This window comes from Ambystoma mexicanum, chromosome 13, assembly GCF_040938575.1.
Source record: "Ambystoma mexicanum isolate Mex_15411 chromosome 13, UKY_AmexF1_1, whole genome shotgun sequence".
NCBI lineage: Eukaryota > Metazoa > Chordata > Amphibia > Caudata > Ambystomatidae > Ambystoma > Ambystoma mexicanum.
Genome location: NC_090938.1, coordinates 125,218,143 through 125,237,828, shown reverse-complemented (window position 1 = coordinate 125,237,828; position 19,686 = coordinate 125,218,143). Strand labels below are relative to the sequence as shown.

At 47.7% G+C, this 19,686-nt stretch overlaps 1 protein-coding gene across 1 annotated transcript in view; it reads right to left on the bottom strand.

Moving 5' to 3' along the window:
* The window catches only part of TBC1D22B (TBC1 domain family member 22B), a 455,793-nt gene that overhangs the window by 91,425 nt on the left and 344,682 nt on the right, over positions 1-19,686 (bottom strand). Inside the window, exons 8-11 of the mRNA XM_069633426.1 lie at positions 5,491-5,605; positions 3,805-3,911; positions 3,588-3,663; positions 2,165-2,292 (exon numbers count right to left, since the gene is read on the bottom strand). Of these exons, the coding sequence (XP_069489527.1) occupies positions 2,165-2,292; positions 3,588-3,663; positions 3,805-3,911; positions 5,491-5,605 (426 nt within the window). The remainder of the gene's footprint in view (positions 1-2,164; positions 2,293-3,587; positions 3,664-3,804; positions 3,912-5,490; positions 5,606-19,686) is intronic.

The window sequence follows — 19,686 nt, the reverse complement described above, 5'->3', positions numbered from 1 at the left end:
CAAGAATCGCCAACATTTTCTTCCCGAAGGAAGCCCATTCCTCCGGCGTCGCACGGCTGGTGGGATAACCGACGTGCCGGGCAGAGTCCTCGGAAGAGGACCTGGAAGGCGACCGGTGACGGCGCTTCCGAGAACGCCTCGAAGAGGCAGAGGAGTGGCGAGACCGACTCCTAGAAGAAGACCGACGAGACCTCCGACGATGACGCGGAGAGTCACCCCTCGAATCATCCGTCGAAAGCCCCGCCGACTTCGACTTCCGGGGCTTGGACACCCGACCTACCGACAATTTCTTCTTACGTTCGCGTAAGGCCTTGGAAGTGAGCGACAGGCAGTCGACACAGTCATCCGTGTCGTGGGCCTCCCCGAGGCACCAGAGGCAGGCGTCGTGCGAGTCAGTCACCGACATCTTGGACCCACACACCCCGCACTTCTTGAAGCCCGGACGCGGGGTTGAAGACGAAGTGGAAGACATCGCTGCGAAGGAATATTCACAAACGAACAGGCTCGAAGAACCAGAAAGAACAGAACTCCAAAGAGTCGAGGCTAGAACCGAGAAACACGAAGCAACACGTTCGCGGAAAAAACGGAACTGAGGCTACTGGCGTCGTGCGTCCTACTTATCACATCGGATGACGTCGGACGTCGGAGGAGGTCCTCGACGGCGGCGCATCGACGTCATCGACGCAGGACGCAGACGCCGAAAAAGTTTCCGAAGCAGCACAGCTGTGGTGATTACTGTCATAGATATGGAATACGTCGGAGGACCCAATCCCCTCGAAGTCATTTTACTATTCTTGGGAACAGTGGGTCATGCAAGAAAATGTATTTAAACATTAAGAGGAGTCCAAGGGACTTCTCACTGGCACTGCACAAAAGGTGTTGGGTGTCACAATGCACAAAGCAGAAGCCTATGGGGTTTACCAGACTCCATTAAACAGTGAGAAATACATAATCCAAATTAGAAAAACACATGAGGGAGTGGGGGGAAAGTTCCACACAGGAGTAAACATTAAAAAGCACTGAGTCCAGCAAAAGAGCTGGGTGTCTCCAAGGTTAAAGGGAATTGGCACAGAAATAGAAATTCTCCCGAACAGCTGTCAAGAGTTGAAGTCTTTGGCATTAATCAGTCTTCGTTGCAAGCGAACATCAAAGACGTGATCATTTTTATCAAAATATAGAGACACTTTAGAAATGTAACTATGTAGCAAGCTACGAGCTCTGCATTTATGCAACTTACTAGTATGGCGGAAAAAACTATCGGAGGGACCTCAACATGTGAAAACTCATGGGTACAGTACATGTCACATTAGGGATAGTGTTACAGTCACACTCAGTCGACATCTCTTTTCGAACTTTGAAAATAAGATGCAATACGCCATGACTCCCACTAGATGTTGGACTATATGCACAGCATGTGATTCTAAGCAGGTCTACAAGCCTCAGAAATCTGTTTTATAGCGGTTAGTATTGTGTGATATTACCCGTTGTCATTCTTCAGTGTGTTTTCTGGGCCTAAAATAAATATTGAATTTTTGATACTTCCTAAGAATAATCCTTGGTGTTTGACTGCGTTGACTCATTGTGGACCCTTGACTACTCTCATCTCCTGACACTCGGCGTTGTTCATTCTCCATGCTACCTTGATTGGTTTGGCTAAACTCCCAAATGTTTTGCCTGTTCACTACAAGGGTGGCCTCCTAAATATCTGTCCACCAGGCCAGTTTTTAGAAATCCATTCCAACAAGGGGCATTTGGCAATTATACTCCTATTCTGGGGTGTGGATGTCTTCTATGGTTTAGTCACTAGAGCATGCAGCATCGCCAAAGCTCCCTGGCAGCAGCGATTCAGTCGCTTTTTTCCTGGTAAGGTTGATGGATTTCATGAGCCTGTAAAAAACATCCAGTCTCCTCCTAAGAGCTAGGGTAGGGCCACTTTGGTCACTTTCCCAAACTCCTACAGGGGTTTGTGGCAGCTTTATATGAAATATGGGTCCCTCATTTGAATGGGGGTGCAGCAGTGTTTTGGTTGCTCTATGCTAAAGGCATGTTCCCAAATAGAGTAATGAGTGGGCAGGAACGTGCCGAATAAACATGTGTGTCATATGACAGTAAGTACATTCAATGCCAATATGAGATGGACTAAGCTGTGTGAAGATTTCCATACCTGGTACGTGTCCCAGAGGCGTATTGTGCAACGAAGAGGGAGCTCTCTCATAAGCAGGTTGTTCATCCAGCGAAAGGCAAACTGCAGGTATTCCACCTCATACTTAGCAAAGTGTTTGTGCACCTGATCTGAAAGGAAGAACATATCAGTCTTTTGGAAACAGACAAGGGTGTTGATGATAAACAAAGATCAGGTACGAAGACTGCAAAAAGAGGCTAAATGGACAGACAGGGGGAATGAGAAGGAACATGGGGCAGAGGTTGGAGAAATAAAAACGTGAAGAAACAGCATTAGAACATATGAAAGGGAGAATTAAATTAAAACAGCATGCAGCCCTCAAATATTTTTAAACAGTCAAAGAGAACTGGACCTTGTGGCATGTTAAGGGACAGGGCGAGAAGGCAGAGTATTCATGAGAACTAGTACATCTCTCCACCAATGAGACAGATGTGAAGGAAGAATGAATTCTGCAAGCAATCTAGCGCATGTGTTGGGTCCTCAAGTGAACAGATCCTGAAAGGGGATTTGGGCGATGGGTGTAGATGCGGCTGTGCCAGACTGCAGTGGCAACTGAGGCTGAAGGAGTGGCCTGGCTTTCTGATCGCAAACAGGAGAAGCGGACACCACGCACAGCCCTGTGACAAGCAGCTGCCACTGTGCTTAAGCAGTGCAATTAAATGGCCATTTTACCATATACCTCAAATTAACAGATAAGGCACTATTAATTAAAAGAGCGGGGATATGCCTACAACTGCTAAACACAGTGCAGTGATCTGCCCAAATAATTCCAGTTTGGGGTATTTGATGTCCGTGTCCTGCATAAAGATCCTCTTTGCCCTCCATAAGAAAGTTTAGTGCCTCACAAAAGTGAAAAACGCCTTGCTCTCAACATTCTGGGCAGATCACAAGAACCCTCTGCGAGTAGCAAGTGGCATACTTATTCAAAGAACACCAATGCATAAGGAAGTAAAAATACAGAGGCAGGGATTCTTAAAATCAAAGGAGCCAAAGAATGCACCCTGGTAGACCTCCGGTGTCTGTTCTTCAAAGATATGGATTGCAGAGTTGTGGAGTGAAGAAGGTATCCACAGGTTCCTCATATTTGCTTTCGAAATTCCTACACAATGTACCAAAAGCTGGGCAAAGGCAACCACCTGAAATATTATGCTTCTACCCTGCCTTACAGCAACAGGGATGAGAAAAAACCCACAGCCCTGCAGGACCAGCTTGGCACCCATGATGACTCAAGTGATTTAAAAATATGGTGAGAGGTTCCTGTTCCTCTTACAAGAAATAGTTGCAGACCAAGCAACAATGCCTTTCCAATGATGGGGCAATACAGACGTGAAAGGCATTGTGTTGCAAGAGTTTGGATAGTGAACAGATATCCCCCGAAGGTGGCCATCGCAGCTTCTGTACTTACCATCAATTCTACTCACAAGCTCTTCCAGAGCCTTAACCTTCTTCTGGATTCCAGGCTGTGCAAAAGTGTAATTATCCTGAGGAAGAAAGAGGGCCAAAAGTTAAAGGGGCACAAAAGTCCTCAAAACGATTTTTCAACCTGCCATGCCTATATGCACTGCAAACAAAAGAGGTCTCACACACAAGCAAAGCTATGTAAACTACCATCATAGCATTACCTGGATACCGTCTAGAAGTTTGCTCATACACCAGAAGCTGTCGGCTTCAATGCTTCGCAGAATGTCCTCTCCAAGGCTCTGTACATCAAAGTTTTCCACATCCTCTTCTAGAAAATAAGGCAAATGATGTTTCGGAAGCAGTGCAACATTAGAGAAACTGACTGCTGAACAAAGAAAACAGAGCCTACATCTACAAAATAGATACTTATTGGGGCAAAAGCATGCACACAAGGAAGAAGAATGCATGTGAACAATGTCAATATGCTTAACCACAAAGGGAGGAGTGCAATTGGTGACTTGCACCCCCCCACCCCCCTGCCCTACAGTTTAAGCCTGCATCCTACTAATGCACTAGGGACAAGTGGTACTTGCCCTCTCTTCCCACAAGCTCCTTTTATCTCCTTCACTGTTTATTACAAGGGGTGCCCCACCCCAGGCCCCACACATTTGAAGATTGTCTGCTGCACATGGAAAAGGCCTTTCTGATTTTAATAGGATTGTTTAGCTGAAACACAAACTCAAATTTCTTTTACCATTTATCCTACAAGGGAAGAGATGAAAAGCCAAAAAAATGTGAGCAAAAGGAGTGGTGGTGAGGAAGATTATGGACACGTGGCTAGAACGAAGAAAAGCAGGTGGCTAAAGAGTAGATTGTGTACAGGAGAAGAGCTGTGTGCGGGTCTGTGTGAGGGAACAAGTGTGTGGGTACAGAATAACAGTTAAAGAAGATGTGCACAAGTAGATTGCAAGAGATGTGAAAAACTGGGTAAATAAAATACAAAATGTGGTAATAAGCGAGGTGAGGTAGAGTGGGTAAACAGTGAAAGGGAAGCAAGTGAGAACACATGGGAGAGAGACCGATTGACAAGGATTGAGGCCGACCAGCAGCATGGGCGGTGTTAGGGGATTAGAAACTGCAGACTGTATGAGGGGCAGGTGGAAGCCCTTAGGAGGTTTACAGTGTGCAAAAGGCGGCAATTGTGAGGAGCAATAAGCATGGGCAGAGAGGAGGAAGCGAGTAGGAAAGAATACGAGTACTGGAAAGTTATTGGGAGAAATATACTGTTGGCAAGAGAGTGCCCGAGGAAGTGTCAAGCAATTAAAGGAAACGTGTGCATCTTTGTGACAGAGGGAGGAAGCAGTGTGGCCTTTAAGGAAACTGTGTGGGTTACAGAGGGTTGGCAAATGGAAGCAAAGTAGAGGACCACACAATGCACATGGCAGGCCTGGCCTACTACTCACCAACTGACCGGGACCCTGGTAGGTCTGCTTTAGCTCAAGAAAGGCCTATGGGAGGTGGTTCATGACCAGCAGCTCCTTTGGGGTGGTGAGGGGGGAATACACTCGGTCACTAGAAACTGCAGACTAACCCCACCTTGAAATCTTCTGCAAGGACTCTCGGTTCCTTTGCACAAAAGGGCTTCCAAGTGGACACCTTGAGTAAGATCTGCCCACTGCAACCTACCTCCAATAATTTGTCATTAGCAGCAGCCAATATCAAACATCTACTGCTTCCTTTTAGAGGAGCACCCCCGGCAGTGTGAAATTATGTTCACACCACCAACATTGTCCACCAGAGGTATTGAAACAGAAGTCTTTTTACCGGAGGTAAAATGGCTAAAGCATTGCATCACTATCTAGAATCCGCCTCCAATAACAGAACATTTTCGTCCACATCAGTCTTACCAACATGTTCAGATAGGAAGACAACAAAGAAAGGCGTGACCAAGTCATTGATCCCTTGGACATAGCCACTGGCTGGGTGGCGGATTGCCCAAATAAACAGAATCCTCTCGAATATCTACAAATAAAAGAAAAAAAAGTGAGAAATACAAGGAAAAACCTGCGTAGCCAAGCAAGGATGGGAGAATGATCAGTAGCAAATCTTTTGCTACATCAAATGGAGGCAGAAGGCTTAACAGCATTTCTATTCAGCAGGTGGGATGCACTGATGCAGAACTAGATTAAAGATGCATGTAACTGCTAACATTGAATAAGGAACAAGTACTTACCTTTAACTATTGTTTTCCAGTATGGGTCTGGCATGATTTCACATGCACATGAATATGAATATTCCACAGTCAGGCTGAAAATTCTTGGTAAAAGAAAAAACAGTTTCACTTACAAACTGTCCTCCTCCTCTAAATCAATCACCGAGCTCTGGGTCATACTGCCCACAGCCAATGACTGGCCTCTCCCTAAGCCCCTCCTCTGGCAGCCATCTTCAGATTTGGTAAGCACGTAAAATGACAGTATGACAAAGGAGAGCCGTAGAGGGAACAACGGGAGTGTTTGCATGTGAATCCATGCCAGAACCATTCTGGAGAACAGTTACAGGTAAGTAACTTGTTCCTTCTCTAGCACGGGGTCTGGCAAGGATTCACATGCTCATGAATAAAGAATACATAGCAGTACAACATTTAACAACCATGGGAGGTGGCAAGGCTCAACAGAAGAAATTACTCTTACCTCCGGAATAGGCTCACCTTCAAGCAAACAGGTTGCGTAGCACTGCTTGGCCGACCCTGGACTCTTCCCTGGAATCCCTGTTGACGCAGTAGAATCTTATAATGCGTGCGTGGACCTCCATGTAGCAGCGCTGCATATGTCCAGCAGGGGCACACAAGACAGGAACGCAGTTGTCGCATTGATCGCTCTGGTGGTACGGGCTCTTGGACGGCTGGGCAGCGGTTGGTTTGCCAACCGATGAGTGTGAGATAGAACCGGAGAGCCACCTGGAGATGAAAGCCTTGGACAAGGCCTTTCCATGGTTCACAGGACCAAAGTTCACGAATAGTTGAGACGTGTTCCAGAAACTCTTAGTGTATGCCACATAGAACTTCAGAGCACAAGCCACAACCAGCGAGTACAAAGTCCTTTCAGCCGGTGATGAAGTTTTCTGAAAGAACACAGGCAACACCAAAGGCTTTTTGAGGTGGAATTCCGACGGAACCTTGGGCATGCAGGAGGGGTACGCCCTTGTGTCGTGAAAAGTCAGATAAGTCTCACCTACCCTCCTGGCAGGGGTGATGGCCATGAGGAAAGCCCTTTTCCACAAGAGGAACCTGATGCATAGGCTCGAAGGTGGCCAGCCCTTGAGCCTCGTCAGTAACATGCTGAGTTCCCATGCCGGGGCAGGCGCCTTCACCGGTGGCAACGATCGAAGCAGTCCTTTGAGGAACTTCTTGACGAGACAGTGGGACCAAAGAAAAGCCCGTCCTGGAGACCTGGTGTAGTGGGCGATAGCCACCAGATGCACTTTGACAGAGGTGTGCGCCAGTGCTGCCTTGGCCAAGGACAAGTACGGAAGAATCTGTGAGGCTGTGACCCTGAGAGCGCTGTTTCTTTGCAACCGGCATGACGTAGCAAAACACTTCCACTTGTGCCTGTAGCACTTAAGAGTTGACAACGCTCTGGCAAGGACCTCCCTGCAGTCCGCCGGCAACTCGTATCCTCCGAACTCCAAGGCTGCAGGGGCCAAGCCTTCAGGTTCAGCAATCCTGGATCCTGATGCAGGATTGCGCTTCCTTCTCTGGTGAGCAGATCCGCGACCACTGGCAGCTTGACTGGAGGCGACACTGACAGGCTGAGAAGGTCAGGGTACCAAATCTGCCTTGGCCATGCCGGTGCGATGAGGATTATCCTGCATCTGTAATGTTTGAGTCGATTGATGACTAGCAGCAGGAGAGGCAACTCTGGGAATACGTACAGGAACAGGCCTTCCCTCGGAAGGGAAAAGGCATCCCGCCATGCTCCTCAGCTGGTGGAACCTGCTGGCGAATTTCTAGCATTTGGAATTCATCTCCGTTGCAAACAGATCGATCTGGGGTCTTCCCCATTTGAAGAAGAGGCTGTCCACTTTATCCTGTCGAAGCTTCCAGCTACCTGCTGAGAGAATCGGCAATGGTGTTCTTGAGCCCCGCCAGGTAGAAAGGAAGAACATTTCCTGGGCGACGGCCCAGTGCCACAAGTCCTGCACTTTTCTGGAGAGCACTGGGGATCTGGTTGCACCCTGCTTCCTGATGTAGAACATTGTGGTCATATTGACCGTGAAGACACTTACCACCTTGCCCTTGAGGGACGGAAGGAAGGAACGACTTGAGGGCCCAGAAGACTGCCTGCAGCTCCAGGATATTGATATGGAGACCCCTCTCCTGTGGCAGCCACAGGCCTCTGGCGTGGTGACGACTGGTGTTGGCTGCCCAGCTTTACAGAGATACAGAGAAGCATCTGTGGTGCCCTTCTCCTGGTACGGGGGGGGGGGGGGGGGGTTCTGGAAATCCGCACGACCCACCACCTTATCGCTCGACGGAACTCCTCGTCGAGCGTAATCTTGTCTGCAAAGCTTCCGGACACCTGAATCCACAAGGGCCTAGGAATTCCTGGGAGAGGGGGGGTCACATCTGCAACCTGCAGAGTCGGATCAGGTAAATGCCAAGTAGCGACTTCATGGTCTGCACTGTGGCAGTCTTCAGTGTCATTAGCTGTTGCATCTTGCGTAGCAGGACTGCCATCCGCTCGTCCAGGGAGCCGCCAGGTAGGAGACCGTGTTGAGTCTGGCCCCCCCACAAAAAGTGCATTCTGCGATTGTATCAAGCAGGACTTTGGATAGCTCACAGAGAACTCTAGATCCGTCGGCAGCTGGATGGTCCTCTGTGTGTTCGACGGCCACTTCCCTTGACCTGGCCCGGATGAGCCAGTCGTCGTATGGGTACATGTGCATTCCCTGAAGATGCAGATGGGCCACCACTGGTGCCAGGCACTTCATAAAACACCCTAAGCTGCGACTTCAGCCCGAAGGGGATGGCCTTGGGTTGATCGTGCTTTCCCTGCACTACGAAGGGCAGGAATTTTTGATGTTTTTCGTGAATGGGGACATGGAAGCGTCCTCCAGATCCAGCGACGTCGGGAAGTCTCCTTCCTCCAGTTGGCTGTGCACGTGCTAGAATACCAAGAATTATCTGGAGCAGACTGCTTTTGTTATGGCCCATACTTCCTGCAGGTGCGGAGGGGTGTGCTGCTCCTGCCGGGCCCCCAGCGGCATCCGCAGACACTTACGTTGGAATTTCACTGTGTCCGTGGGCGACGGCATCCAGCACCCATCTGACAGTGGAGATCTTTTCCCACTTGCTGACTAAGCCCGCCTGCCAGCCTCCCACCAGGATGCATGGGTGGAGGCCCGACATCCTGGCCAGTTGACTCTTACTTCAGGGCCTGCGTGTGGCCTTGGGAGTGACGTCGGCCAACTCCAGCGAAAGCCTTTGGAATGGCCCTTACAGGCCTCCTGGGTCGTGGATCGAGCGGGCTGGAGGCACGAAGAGGATCACCCACCGAAGCCTTTCGAAGAACTGCCAGATTTCCATCCTGAGTCACGAAAGGGAGGACTATGTTGCTGAAGCATGCCCAGGGCACGGGCCATCTCCATGTCCGTCTTAACGGCCTGCAACAATTCGTCATCTGCCTTCCCAAAGAGGTTGTCGCCATTGAAGGGCATGGCATGGAACGACCCCACTTCGTCTGGGGAAGAAGCCCTCAGCGGCAGAGTAATGCTGTCGTCACCGTCCGTGTTAGCTGTGTCCACCCCCGTATCCCTAGGGGGAACGGGCATGTGCAGAGGTTGATGCGGCGGTGTAGGGTGCCGTCTCCTCTTCGTTACTGGGGTTGGAACAGTCGTCTGCATCCTCTTCTGGATTTCCAACACCAGGGTGTGGAGGGTCGAAAGGATGCCCAGCGATACGTCCCTCGGAGGTGTCAGGGAGTAGGCTTGCTGGGCCCAGCGCCCTTGTAGTCATCTTTGGCATTTCCACCGTTGACCCCCCACGTCGTCCTCTGGGACCATGTGAATGGACACCAGGTCCTCATCAGAGGAAGAACTATCCGCCCTGGAGCACGGTCGAGGCCTCGCCCCCCTTTTTGCATCCTGAGGGGTTGGTCTCGGGCTTAGGGACGGCATCCTCTTCTCTGGCGTCTCTTTCATTGGCTTGGCCGAGGCCTCCTGCCTCGGGGGCAGTGATACTCTGGGCACCGCCGGGGCCCCCTGAACCGAGTCAGCCCCTTGCGCCTTTGAGAGGGCAGCTGCCACCAGCTCAATCGGCGAGGAGGACTTCGACTGGGCCACCTGGGCCTTCAGGGGCAGGCCAGACATCTTTCCATGCGCCTGGTTGTTCTCCGACTTCTCCCACAGCTTCCCTTGGTTAGCCGATTTCCTCTTCGCGGAGGAGCTGGAGTGATGGAGGCAGACGAAGAGGAGCACGCCCTGGCCATCGCGGGACTCGCTTGCGCGGCTACCCCAACAGAAAGGGACTCAGTGCTTGGCCTTTTCTTGGGCCCCCACGGATGGCGCGCCCTCAAAGGACTTAGACGCCCGCTCCTCGGACCGACCGGTCCTGGGTGTGGCATCCCATGGCTTTGAGACACACTGCCAACCTACTGTTACGATACTCGACGGGTCGCTTGGAAAAAACAAGGCAGATATCACAATCCATTCCCCTTTGGTCCGGATGGAGACAGAGGCACAGGAGGGGTTTGTACTCTAGAAACGTGTTCCTCAATCCGCAGCTGGAGCAGAGCTTGAAGAGGGTGCCTTGCTCCATTTACTCCTCCGACATGGTCCGGTGTGCGCTGTAGGCCAAATGGCCTTCTGGAATCTTCGATGAAACGTCAACAATTCTTGCCCTTCAGGGGCATTGAAAGACGCCGACAAACTGATCCCTGCTTGCCAGTCAAAGGAGCGAAAGAGCACACAGGCTCTAATGACCAAAACCAGAACTTTTTAATCGAAAAAAAGCACAAAAACTTAGAAGAGCTCACGGAGCAAAACACAAGGATTTCCAACACTTGAAAGTGTGGTAAATATCTGAAGATGGCTGCCAGAGGAGGGGCTTAGTGAGGGCAGTCATTGGCTGGGGGCCATATGACCCAGAGCCAAGAGATTGGATTAGAGGCGAAAGACCAAGTGAAACTGCCTTTTCTTTTACCAAGGATTCCTAGCCTGACGACAGGGAATATTCATGAGCATGTGAATCCATGCCAGACCCCATGGCTGGACAAGATAATGACCAGACATGTTATTAAAACTAACACCATCTTCAATAAGATTCAGTGTCCAAAAGGTTGTGAAACTACCAGTTGGGATCACAAGAAATTTGAAAATTAAAATGCCAACCAGATAATTACAGTACCAGGTACGTCAGGATCCATAGCTGCTTAATCAGAAGTTAGCCTGCCATCATTGTCAAGTCAAATGGGATTGGTCCGGACAACTGCCTTGCAAATATTATAACTTAATAAATGGCCTGCACAAGATGCAGCAGGGCTACCTTGCGGTCCACTTTAATTTGCCTCCCTCTCAGATGCTGGATAGTATGGGAGTGTTCTTTTCTATCATGACTGTCAAGATAGAGAGACAGGCTACAAGGATGCATAACAACAATTGGGAACAAGGAGCACACTTCCCTTCCAATTACAGAAGTCAGTGCATCCTTTCATACTTTTGGCAGTCACCAATCACTGGCTGGGGAGGCGGGGTCAGGTTAGAGTTTCATATTTATGCTATTTCTCCCTGATCTGAGAGACCCCCAGAACTTTTAGCTGGACTTGTGAATTCTTTTTCTATGTTCCTGAGTGAGTGGGAACCTTTTTCCCCACTTACCCTTTCCTTTTACTCTATGGGAGTCAGTTTTATGTCACGCCATACTTCATTTTTGGAATCATACTTTTTGGGCATCTACATTTTATTATTGCAGTGCATAGCACTTTCTGTGCAGTGTTGCTGGGGAGCGGGCTTACCTTTTTATTTTCTCCGATTTACCTTGTGTGAACTAATGTTCTTAAGGGTAGAATACTTTTCATCCTTTCTACAGTCCCCATTGTTAGATCAGCACATCCCACCTTACGTGGAGTGCTGAGGGGTTACACTGTATCCCTTTTCCCACTGCTCCAGTAACATTTCTGTTACAGTGACAAACATACCTTTATGACTGGTGGCAGTGGAAGGGTTCTGCCGACAAATGTAATTTTTACTCGCAGGCTGTCAACCCAGGCGTGGTAATGCACAGAAGGGTCACCATTGACCCAAAATTGTGGCTGTATTCTTTTTTCAACATTTCTTGGGAGCGTGTTCTTTCTTGGTCCTTCTGACGTCCTGGGTGGGGGAGGTCCTGGCTTGATTTTGGACTTCAGTGGGAATCCTATGTGAAGCCCGCCGAGGTTCGAGTGTCTTAAGACAGGAAACTAGGGAGCAGACTGAAACCTCAGTCCTTTGTCTTCTGGAATGCATGCATGGAGCCAGTCCCAACTGGGAGGCTGGCTGCCTTGAAAGGACAGCCCCCCCCCCCCCCCCTAAAAAGTTTGAATGTATCATGAGTACTGATTGGCTGGGTTCCTGGAAATATGGCCTGGATCTGGAAGCTGAAGACCAGCCTATAACTGGAGCTGAATTTGTTGAGGAACAAAAAGCCTCAAGTCGTTGCCAGCGACCGGAGATGCCTGCTGTGTAATGGCTGCCTGTGCTGACCACCTCCACGTGACAGAGGAGTCCTGGGCTGGAAACTGCCAATACCCTGGGACCTCAAGGCTCAATGCAGTGCATGATTTACCTGCGAACGAATATCGCTGAAAATTCGGTGGACTCCTGCTGGACCTCCAGAAGCAAGATCCCACTCCTTAAAGTGCCCTCACCAGAGTGATGGACCTAGAAAGCAAGGCAAATCTGACAACAACCGTTCTTCATCCCGTACCTTGAAAAGGCCAAAAAAAACACAGTTGCGAGAAGCATTGAAGAATTCTTTGCTGGGAGTCTTTCCTTACAACTGCTGCTGCAATTTCCCATCCATGTCTTTCTTTAATTTGATGAGACCAGGTCCTGTAGCTGCTGCATCGTGAAGGTGCCAGTCTGCAGGATCATCTTCACTGCCGAGGTACTGTGTGGCTTGAGGTAATCCTTACCTAAAGTTGTTATGCCACTCCTATGAGCCTAGGCAGGCAATTTGTTTAGTTGGGAATTAGTCCATACCGTTCACTCAGGACCAAAGCTGGAATGCATGCAGGGTGCTAAACCTGAACCCTTTTACAGACTCTTAAGTACTGTACTGTACTTGTTCCAAGACGATATCCTCCGCTCTTAATCTGCCTATTGTTGGCAGCTGGACCACCAGTGTCCCCCTTCCGCCTCAGAGAACATCATGCCCTAGATTAGGAAATGAATACTAAAGTACAATGCCTCTGTGGGGGAATTCTTACAAGCGTCTACTTGCTATGTGCTGGTGACATAACTGTATATTCCTGAAATTGAATAAGTTACCAAGTTATTACTTACCTTTGAAGTGCAAAACGCCATTCTGAAAAGTATTACAAAATTATTGCTTACCTTTGAATTGTGTTCAACTGTTCTAGAAAGTTACATTGTTGGTATAACTGAATTATTCCTGAATCGAATAAGTAATAGTTAACTACCAATAGGTTTTTACTCACCTTGAATTGCATACTTCTTTTCTAAAAGGGCCTTATACTATGGTTTACTTACCAGTAGTATTGTATTGGTTTTTATTGATTATAATAGTACTTCCCTTTCTAAATGATTCTCTTTGCCTGTGTATATATAACAAACCATTATTTTGACTGCTCTGTCATTGCTACCCTTACCGTTAGTGGTACAGACATACAAAGAGTTGGAGTGTCTGTATCACCCAAGGATAGTCTTATAAAGTCCTTTGAGTGGACTTTAGAAAAATGGTCCTAACAGGCTGCCACTTTAAAACGTTCCTGGTCATTCTCCCACGATATGGATTCCACAGGTATTCATTTGTTCCTGGTCATTCTCCCATGATATGGATTCCACAGGTATTCAGATACCATTTAAGCAATCAGCCAGATCTGGGCAGCCCTAGTCTTTTTCAGAGGCATGCAGATGCCATGACCTATAAATGTTTGACCAATGCTGCACCTAGCTACCTGTCAGAAAGATTCAACAAGAGGTCTACAACTAGGATCAGCAGACTAACACAAATCACCTTGCAGTCCCCAGATTCAAGTTATCAAGAATTGGGGGTTGTAGCTTCCCTGTCAAGGCAGCCAAATTATGGAACTCATTACCACCCTCACTAAATGATTCAGTCCGCCCATAACTTCCGTAAGAGTACTATCAAATGGCTTAAAGAATCAGATTTATAGCCTGTACCAGACATTGGTCTGCAATATGACTGTAAATAATGATTGTAAATACCTGCCTCAAACTGTATTGCTTTTCTCCTATGTCAGGTATGCTACTTATGTTACCTTCTTTTACGCTCTTGCTTTTGTATATTGTACCTACCGCCGTTTTCTTTTCACTTTCTACCTCAATCCTTTGTGTTCTCTAATTGGTTATTCCTGTAATCTTATTACGTAACTAAGCTTTGAATCACCTTATGCTCTGCGCCCTGTTACCCTTGGATCTGGTGCGCAATACAAAATAATAAACCAAAACAAAACAAATACAAACAATGCATGGTATCTGCATCAAATTGATTCACATGGAAGAAGGTTACACTTCGTGACTCAGTACTAAATTGGGTGCCCTCTAGGGCATCTCTTGTGACCCAGCATGCTGCGCCCCCTTCTAGTACTCCAAGCAGGTAAACCTTTGCCAGGATCCAGTGATGCGGACAATGTGCAAAATGACTAGCAAAGTTAACCCGGGTTGTCTTGTGGAAGCCTTAACCCTGAAAGAATAAGGGCCTCAGAGAGGGCATATCAGAGTTGCATAATTAATAAGTTGTGGATAAGGTTATTGATGCTGACCTATCTGGAGAAGAATGGTTGGTACACCGCTAGAGGAAAAAAGCAAAACGCTCATGGCTTCTCACCACAAGTACAGTTTCGAACTTCCAATCATACACTTGCTTGTCCTAGGCACAGACTGCTACAGAAAAAATCATCCAAGCTCAGGAGCAAAGAGAGCTGAGGGTCTTTGCTGAAAGTCTTCACTGTCAGTCTTAAATTTGGTACAGTATGAGAATCACCACATGTTCTAATATTACACAGACACGTCTGTACAAGGTAGGTTGTTAGTTAAACATGTACACTGAACTGCGTCTGTTCCACACACACCAACATTTCAACTGCAGAATGGAGTTTGATGTAGATGGCATTTCACAGAAAACCAAGTAAACAATTTCTCTGTTCTCCAAGTTACACGCAGGGCCAATAGGAGATGGTGTTGGCTGTGATTAGTCTTCTTGCTTTCAGGTCATGACCTGGTAGGGAAATCTCTTCAGTGCAGGTATGAAAGCATGCGTCCGTTTCTCCGAAAACTTAGTCCAGCACAAACTTTCAAGTTTCGTTATACTGATGCTGGGCAGACAGTTGGGAAATGATTACTTCCAGTTTACTTTGTGTTTAGGATAATTTATCTTGTGTTCCTAAAGAATAATGAAGTGCATAAAGGGTGTCTTCAGTCAGTGTAAAATGCTTTCCAGTGTGAATCCCTTCCCCGACAAAGTACCTGTATGCTCAGATACAGACAAGGCATGAGTCGGGGATAATGTAGAAGCAATCAAGGAGACTAGAGATCGGAATCTCTCTGCAACTGAATAATGTATGTTTGCCTGTACTTAAGAAGGGGCAGAGAAATCATTCTGGAAATTCCAGGATGCTCGCTATGCTTCGTATTACTTTCAAAATTCTCGCAAGGATTCTTTTAGTCAAACTTACGGATTGGTTTTAGAGTGCCAAAATTTTGCTGTTCAATGAAATTGGGTTCCGTAAAAAAATAAAAATATGGGGACCATTGACAACATCCTGATGCTTACTAGTATAATAGAGTTCATATGGGATGGGGAGGAGGGGTTTGCCTCTGTATGTGGCCTTTATAGATTACTCGCCTGCAGGCGAGACAGTGAACAGAGGCAAACTCTGGAAAAAACTGTGCGACTGGAATATTCCAGGTGGCCTCTTAAGTATGATTGTGAAGCTATATACTAATACCAGGGTTCACGTGTGCATGGACCAGGCTGGGAAGGTTAACAATGGGGTGAATACAGCGAGGGGAGTCAAGCAGGGTTTCCTATTGGCTCCGTGTTTATTGAAAATATATCTGGCAGACCTCCAGCTCGCCCTTGATTCATCTGAGGTTTTGTCATTTGTCACAGTCCTGGTTAGGGTTAGGGTACGCTGATGATTTGATCATCATGTACTATACACAGCGTGGCCTGCAAAAAAAAGGACTTGACCAGAATCAATACTGAAAGGATAACGACCTGAAGATTAACACAATGAAAACTTAGAAAATGGTCTTCAAAAAGGGTGCAAGAGAGTCTCCAGGATAAGGAATCAGAGGTGGATAAAGAATATAAATATCTTGGCTTACTTATTGATGACCAACTCAAATGGGAAAAACATTGGGAATCAGTTAATCTTAAAGTCAGCAAAATTGTGGGAGGAATTAAGGTTCTCTTAGGGATTCATGGAGGCCATATCGTAGACGCCATTGCCATGTTGTATAAAGCAAACATCTGGCGATGTCCCTCGAAGGCCTCAGTCGAGGGAGACGTCATCAGATGTGATAAGTAGCATGCACGGCACCAGTAGCCTCAGTTCTTAGTCCCCCCCACCCCTCACAACGTGTGACACACTGGCCTATAATATAGCATTGTCTGCTCTTGGCCTTGTTGGAATGAAATCTGCAATGGCATGGGAAATTCTCGAGAGGGGTAGGCTGGGAGGGCGATGAGGAATATGTTGGAGTAACATGACTTGTTCTTTGAATGGATTGTGTCCTCCCGACATATTCCTCATCTTTGACAGACTCACAAAGCAGTATCCATGAGTGGAGGAGGGATTAGAATTTAGACATGCCCAATTAAACAGCAGAGTAAAGCAATGCTTTACCAAAGACAATCTTGAGCAAGAGAAGTATCCATGGAACAAGGCTTAACAAACGGGTGTATGGAAGACCACGTTGCAGCCTCTGCAGGGCTGTCGATGTAGCCATGCCGTTGGTGAAATGAGCCCGCAAGCCCTCAGGAGGGTCCTTGCCAGCCAACCTGTAGTATTCTGAAATAGTGAGGATGATCCACCTAGACAAGGCCTGATTAGAAACAGTCTGGACTAATCAGTGTCCAGTATACCCCACAAAGAGCTTGTTATCCACTCAGACCTTGGATATTCTGGAAAGATAAAAGCTCAATGCCATCCTAGTATCCAACCTATGAAGTCTCTCTTCATTCTTAATAGGATGCAGAGGAGGATAGAAGGCAGGGAGTACCACCTAAAACAGTATTAATCTTCAACAATCTCAACGGACAAGAGTGCAAAGGTTCAAACGGAGTGCCCATCAGAAATTTTAAGACCAAATTAAGGTCCCATACCGGCACCTGAAAAGGCAACAGAAGGAACTGAGTGATCAGTGGAATCTTAAAATAGGAGCATTCCTCCCTCGGACCAGCGCTTAAGAGAAAGCGCGGCCAGCTAACCTTTAATGGTTCCCACCAGAAGACCCGTCGGCCAAAGTAAGAAGGTGAGAACCGGCAGAATTGAGCAATGAAAAGTATCAACATTCTTTCCTATGCACCATTCGCAAAACTTGCACCAACAGTACAGGGACTTTGTTGCTGGCAGCCTGGCTGAAAGCAACACCTCCATAACATCATCCGGGAAGTACCAATCCTTTTCTCTCAACCGTTCAGCAATCATGCGTGAAGGTTGAGGGTCTTGACCTCTGGATGGAGAACCCCGACCTTCCTCACGTGAGAGAACATTCTCTCTTTGGGGAAGACGTACTGGAGGACAGATGGACAGGTCTAGACGGTCCGGGTACCACGCTCTCCTGGCCCAATCCGGAGCAATGAGGATCATGTAGATCCCGAACCGTCGTAACCTCCTGAGAACTTGAGGAATGACAGGGATCGGAGGAAACTCATACAGAAGCGGTAACAACCAATCCTCAATGAACGCGTCTCCCAGAGCTCCTCTCGGAGGAAATTCCCTTGAGCAGTACCCTCCGCACTTCCGGTTGGCACTGGTCACCAACAGGTCCACCTGCAGGGTTCCCCAAAGGACGAAGATCTCTGAAGGACTTCCTGAGCTAGTTCCCACTTGTGAGAGACAGCGCTCTGCCTGCTCAGAGCGTCCGCCGCCATGTTCTCTTTGCCAGCCAGATGAAACACTGTTAGGGAGATTCCTTCTTGAATTGCCAAGAATCAGAGCTGCATTGCCTCCCTGCACAGAGGGAGTGACCCTTCAACGCCTCTCTTGTTGAGTTAATGCATGGCCACCGTGTTGTCCGTCATTATCAGGACTTTCTTTCCCCATACAGAGGGCAGGAAAGCATTCCGTGCCTGCCTGATTGCTCTCAGCTCCAAAAGATTGATTTGTAGTTTGGACTCCGGAGACCAACGACCGCTGACGGTCAGATCATTGGCATGATCCCCCCCCCCCCCCATGAGGGAAGCGTCCGCCACTATCGTTACCTCCGTCCACGGTTGCCAAAAGGCAACCCCCTTCATGAGATTTTCCACGCTGGCCCACCACAGAAGATCCTGGGAGACCCTGACAGGAACATGAAGGAGATCCCACATTTTGCCTGAGAACTGGGACCACCGAGTCCGGAGAGCCCATTGAAAGGATCGCATTCTCAGCCGGGCCTCTGGCACCAGAAAAATGCAGGGTGCCATGAGGCAAGCAACCATAGGAATTCGAAAGCCGGAAGTCTGGGGTTGTTGAAACTTGGAGACCATCTGGAGAATGTGTTGAGCCCTAACCTTTGGTGGCAAGCACATCCCCAAGGACGTGTCCAACTGTTAGGAAAGATTGTATGCAGTACCCTTCAGCTGCACTACAACAACCCTGACCTCCTGGCATTAGGAACCTAACCTTAGCCAGTCCGATAGCTCAGTGAGTAGAGCGCTCGCTTTGACATCTGTGCAGAGCATGTTGACGCAGGTTCGAATCCCGGAAGGGCCAAACTCAGCCTTTCATCTTTCCGGGGTCGATAAATGAGCACCACACACCGTGGGTAATAACCAGGGCTCGGATACCTGAAGGTTTGTAGCGCTATATAAATGCTAAATTATTATTTGGAGTAAGTCTGTACTACACAGGTTGGTAGCGTGTTGAGCAGCCGGGCTTATCGCAAGAGGGGTCAATGTGAGCTGTAGGGGAGTTACACAGATATTCACAGTGACAAGTATTCAAATAAACTTACACACAAGGTTTCTTGATTAAACAATTATTTATTTCACAGTCAGAGTAAGCCTTCTTCAGAAGGGGGCAATATAACATGAACACTCAAATACACTTCAAAATACACTTCAGATTTCTAAATCAGCAAGTACCCATTTGGGATGGCCCACAGACACTACCTACACCCTCCGGTGACTTCACTAGTTAGGGTGCTGGGGACATTAATATATCACTGTTGCATTTAGAATCAGATTTAGGAATATGTCAAAAGGAAAAAGGTTATGTAGAACAACAAGAGATCACACAAATATTCTGAAGCAGGTAAGTACTTTTGGTAACCCCCAATGCAAAGTTAGTTAACCCCTTCCTGGAAGGAAGGCAAAACACCTAAGTAGAGGAGAGAAGAGTCATTGAGGGAGCCAGGCCAGCCAATGTTAAGTTAGCAAAAGTCAAGGTGAACAGAAGCACTGTTAGGCAAAGTTTGTATGCAGTACACTCTGGGAACACTGCAAACAACTATGACTACAGGTATAGTCAACAAACCTTTGGTAGAAGCTTGTACTAGACAGTTTTGTAGCGTGTTGAGCAGCCAGGCATATCTCAAGAGGGGCAATGTGAGCTGTAGTGGAGTTACACAAAGATTCACAGTTACAGGTATTCAAATAAACTCTTACACTCAAGGTTTCTTGCATAAACAATTAATAATTTGTCAGTTATAAAGCC